Source organism: Lipotes vexillifer, unplaced genomic scaffold, assembly GCF_000442215.2.
Source record: "Lipotes vexillifer unplaced genomic scaffold, Lipotes_vexillifer_v1.1 scaffold1011, whole genome shotgun sequence".
Lineage (NCBI taxonomy): Eukaryota > Metazoa > Chordata > Mammalia > Artiodactyla > Lipotidae > Lipotes > Lipotes vexillifer.
Window position 1 is genome coordinate 1,972,170 of NW_006787698.1, and position 4,215 is coordinate 1,976,384.

Here is a 4,215-nt window from a genome sequence, read left to right on the forward strand (position 1 = left end):
AGGACCTGCCGCGCAGCCTTCGGGAAGCTGGGGCTGCCTGCGTGCTGCTTCAGGACCTGGGTGACTACGTTGTCCAGCCAGCTGGCCCACTGGTCCAGGGAGCTCTGCTGCTGCAGGGTCAGCTTGAAGTCCTGCTCCAGACGCTGCACCACGCCCTCCTCGCACTGGCACACCCACGAGGCCTGCTCCTGTAGGGCGCGGGCAGGGGAGGGCCGGGTCAGGACAGAGGGACAGCGACATCTCCCGGGTGCAGCCCTAGGCCGGATACACACAAGCACAGACACCTGCTGCTCTCGACCTTTTCCAACTGCGAGCTCGGCACCCGCTTCATGGGGCACAGACGGCCATCCAGCGGGAACCTGCCTGGCTTCCAAGGGCCTAAACCCAGGCTCCCTGCATCCTAGGCCCAGGCTGTACCACGTCTTCGCGTTGTGTTATTTCTAAGTGGCCACTCCTCTGTGTGAGTGTTTCTGTTTATTCGGTGGATAAATTCAGGGCCTACACTAGACGTACACACAGCAGCAGGACTCCCCTGACAGTGGCTGCACTTTCCTAAGCCCAGAGAAGAGAGCCGTGAACATTTCAGTGGGAAGGCAAATTTTTAATGAAAATGGGCCAAGGTGTCGTCCCAGAGCCTGGAGGCCAGGGGGACGATCACGCAGTGGAGCCCGGGGGTCCCCGAGGACTGTGGGCGCCTCAACCCCGACCCTTTTCATGCAACAGAAGCGTGGGCCGGGCCCGAGTGCGGGGCCGGTTTTGCGGTAGGCTGAGTTTGGTGGGTCTGAGCATTCTTCTAGCGGGTGGAAGCCGGGTCCGCGTGCCCCGGTCCCAGGCTGCGGGGAGGCGCGCAGGAGAGTCACCTGCACGTTGGCGAAGTCCACGCGGTTGAGGTCGCTGAGCATCTGGCTGATCTGCGCCGTGTTCTGCAGCACTGCCCGGGCCGCCTGCGCCAGGTGGTTGAGCGACGTGTAGCGCCGCAGGGTCTGTGCGAAGGCGCCGACCACGCCGACCTGAAGCCCGGGAAGGTGTGAGGCTAAGCCTGTCTGTCTCTCTTCTCAGGCGCGTGGCGGCGGAGGGACCAGGAGAGGGCTGTTCTGGCAGGGGAGAGGGACCCGCCCTCCGGACAGTCTCAGAGACCCCAAAATTGAGAATCAGTGAGGGACACGGGTGTCACCAACGCATGGGGTGGCATCTACAGCAGACGCCACAGCACAGGTGAGTTAGAATTCAGCACAGCATGGCCAGGCCCTGGCTTCTAGGATTCCTCTGGCTCTCTGGGAGGGACGGTGAAAATACCGATTCCCAGGCACCACTGGATCAGACGTTGCGAGGTGTGGCCTGGAAATCTGCAGTTTTGAACAGCTACCAGGCGATTCCTAAGCATCCCAACGTTTTAGACTCACTGGCCTAACCAGTCAATTCCAGCTTGTGGGGAGCAGGCAGGCGGGATGCCCAGATCTGGTCCCGCCTGTCTGAGGCTGTAAGAATGCCCTCGGGAAGGGAATGGGATCGCCTCTTTTCCACAGGTAGGCCTGATGGCCATGTTTTACATTCTGATCTGTGGCCGAGACGCTAGCAGTAAGGGTGACCACAAAGAGGTTAAATCCCCCTCCTATGATGAGCAGAGCAACACTCGATCTGCTCTGAATCCACCCAAAAGTATCACAGCAAAGACATCTTCTGTCGGGCGCTCCCAGCCAGCACCTGTCCTCCACCAGCAGCAGCCCCCTTTCTCTGGGGCCCAGCGGTCCTCAAGTTCCCTGGGGGCAGAGGGACAGGAGCCCCCTCCCTTCACAGCACAGCGGGGCCTGAGGGAGCCCCAGGCTGTAGCCTCTGCCCTCCCCCGCCACCCCCCAGTGCAGTCTGGAGGCCCAGACCCCAACCCCGACTGTTACCTTGGTCTGGATGACCTGCTGTGGGAAGTCGCTCATGGCGTTCGTCAACCAGCCTTCCAAGCTCTTGGCAAAATTGCGGATGGCCTGTGTCAGGGTACCTGGGGGACACAAGTATTAACTGTGAGAAAGGCAGTCTTGCCCGTCAGAATCGTGCCCGTCACGTGTAAGAGATGCATGTGCCGTGGAAATGACCACCCACCGAGAACAAGCAACACAGAGAAGAGATGGTGAGAATTTAGGGCATTAGTGACAGAGGTGCTGAGTAGGAACTAGGGCCAGCGCCGTTGATCTCTGCTCATATACCTGTCTATGCTGGCAGTTCTCACCTGGGGTGATCCTGACCCCAGGGGACACTGGGCCATGTTTGGGGACATCATGGTTGTCACACTGGGGCGGCTCCGGGCGTAGAGGGGATGGGGCCACAGTGCCCAGGATCGCCCCCCGGGGACTGACCCACCCCGATGTCATTGGGCTGAGTGGAGGGGGGGAGACCCTGATACACACACGTGCATGTAATCATATTCTACCAACTTCCAAATTTATTCTGAGATGGCTTGCAATAAGAAATACATTTTTTTGAAAAAAGAAAACCACCCCTAGTGTGATAAAAGGAAATATACCCCAATCTCAAACCTTAATACACAGAGACTCTAAAAGCACACTACACTGAACAGTTTCCAGGCAGGCAAGGCCAAAGGAGAACTGCAACGGTTTTGCTGTTTCCCATTTTCTGGCACAAAAAAGCAGCAGACCAGGTCATCAAAAAGATGGAGGTTCCCCAGTGCTAACAGGCACGGATGTTTACAGGCAGCCGTTCGGGAAGAGCGAGGCTCAGCGCCCGGGCCTCCTCGCCCTCACGAGGTCGGGACTCGCGTCCTGGGGGCCCGTAGGCGGGCGCCCCCTGGTGGCGGGTGTTGTCACCACCTCCGGAGGCCACAAGAGCGGGTGGGGGCAGAGGCCCTGGGAGGGTCCCCACGGCCCGCATCAGCCCCAGACGGGTGTAGCCATCAAGGGCCACCATCTCCTTTTCTCTCCCTTCCTCAGTCAAGGCCGCTGGAATCTGGAGAAGGTCTGAAGAATCCACCCCTTCATGCTGCAGACTCACAGTGCTGGGAGGAAGCCGAGCTCAGCGTCAGATCAGCTGGGGAAGCGGGTTAGAACCCGACTCAGCCCCCGCCCCCCGAGGCTGTCCCGCGACCTCGGTTGGCCTCCGCTCTGGGAGTCTCCTCTGGGGAGGTCGCGGGCAGGGGTGTGTGGAGGGGCGCTTACTGGGCACGGGCCGCAGCACGTCCGGGATGAGGATCTCCACCAGCGCCTGGTACAGGATGTGGTCGCAGGTCCTCATCCACCTGAGCACGGGGTCGCACTTGCACAAAGATACCAGCTTGTCCTTGGGGAGGACGGCACCCTCCGGCTCCTCGTCGCTGCGGGGGACGGGGTCACGGGGGACACAGGTGAGCCGTCAGCCCGGGGCCTGCTCTCGCGGGATAAGCCGAGTGAGGCTGCAGGACCACCTGGGGCAGGCAAGCTCCCTGCCCCGTGGTCACCCCTGAGATCCTCGCCGAACAAAGGGACATGCCATACGAGTCGCACACCAAGTCAGAGGAAAGACCACACGTGCGTGAGGGGGTCTGAGTGCTGATTCTTGGAAAGCTGGTGCATTTGTGGGTGTCAGCAGGAGACGGTCTGCAGGGCAAACCCAGGCCCCGTGAAACTGAGGCCTGTCTGGGGGCTGACGGGCAGTACCTGGTAGGTAGAGAGGCAGGTCCGTCGCTGGAGGAGGCTTTAGAATTCCAGAAGGAAAGCCACAGCTTCTCAACGTAGTGGAACTGGAGGTTCATCACGACATCTAAAGTGGCCTAGGAATAAACACGGCTGGATAAACACTCCTCTGTACTCACACCACGTGACTGCCATTAGAATGTGCCAAGCAAGCGGCCGGGATATGGGCCGCAGCGGGGTCTTTCCAAACCCAGACAGACCACGAGAGGGGATGGGAATGAACGAAGGAAGATTCCATCCACCCCTTGGCCAGAGGGAGGGGGGGCCAGTCCTGTCTGCTCCTCGTCACCGGCGGGGACATCCAGTGATGCTCTGGTGCTGGCCTCGCGCAGCTGACCGAGGAGCCCACCGGAGCCCCCAGGGCCCGGGCTCGGGGTTCAGGGGGCAGTCACCTCACAGTGCCGCCGGTAGGCCAGCTGAAGGGCCTTGATGTCGTGCAGCGTGATACTCTCCTGCAGCAAGACACTGCCCAGGTCGGGTGCCGGGAACTCCGGGAAGACGTGGGACACATCTGTCGGGGGGGGGGGGGGGGGGGACG

The 4,215-nt window shown here is 60.8% G+C and overlaps 1 protein-coding gene across 1 annotated transcript in view; it reads right to left on the reverse strand.

The window, feature by feature from the left end:
* The window catches only part of RFX2 (regulatory factor X2), a 46,261-nt gene that overhangs the window by 6,279 nt on the left and 35,767 nt on the right, over window positions 1–4,215 (reverse strand). Inside the window, 6 exon segments of the mRNA XM_007460564.1 lie at window positions 1–188; window positions 861–1,010; window positions 1,896–1,993; window positions 3,165–3,319; window positions 3,642–3,754; window positions 4,070–4,188. The exon segment at window positions 1–188 is cut by the window's left edge and continues 19 nt beyond it. Of these exon segments, the coding sequence (XP_007460626.1) occupies window positions 1–188; window positions 861–1,010; window positions 1,896–1,993; window positions 3,165–3,319; window positions 3,642–3,754; window positions 4,070–4,188 (823 nt within the window).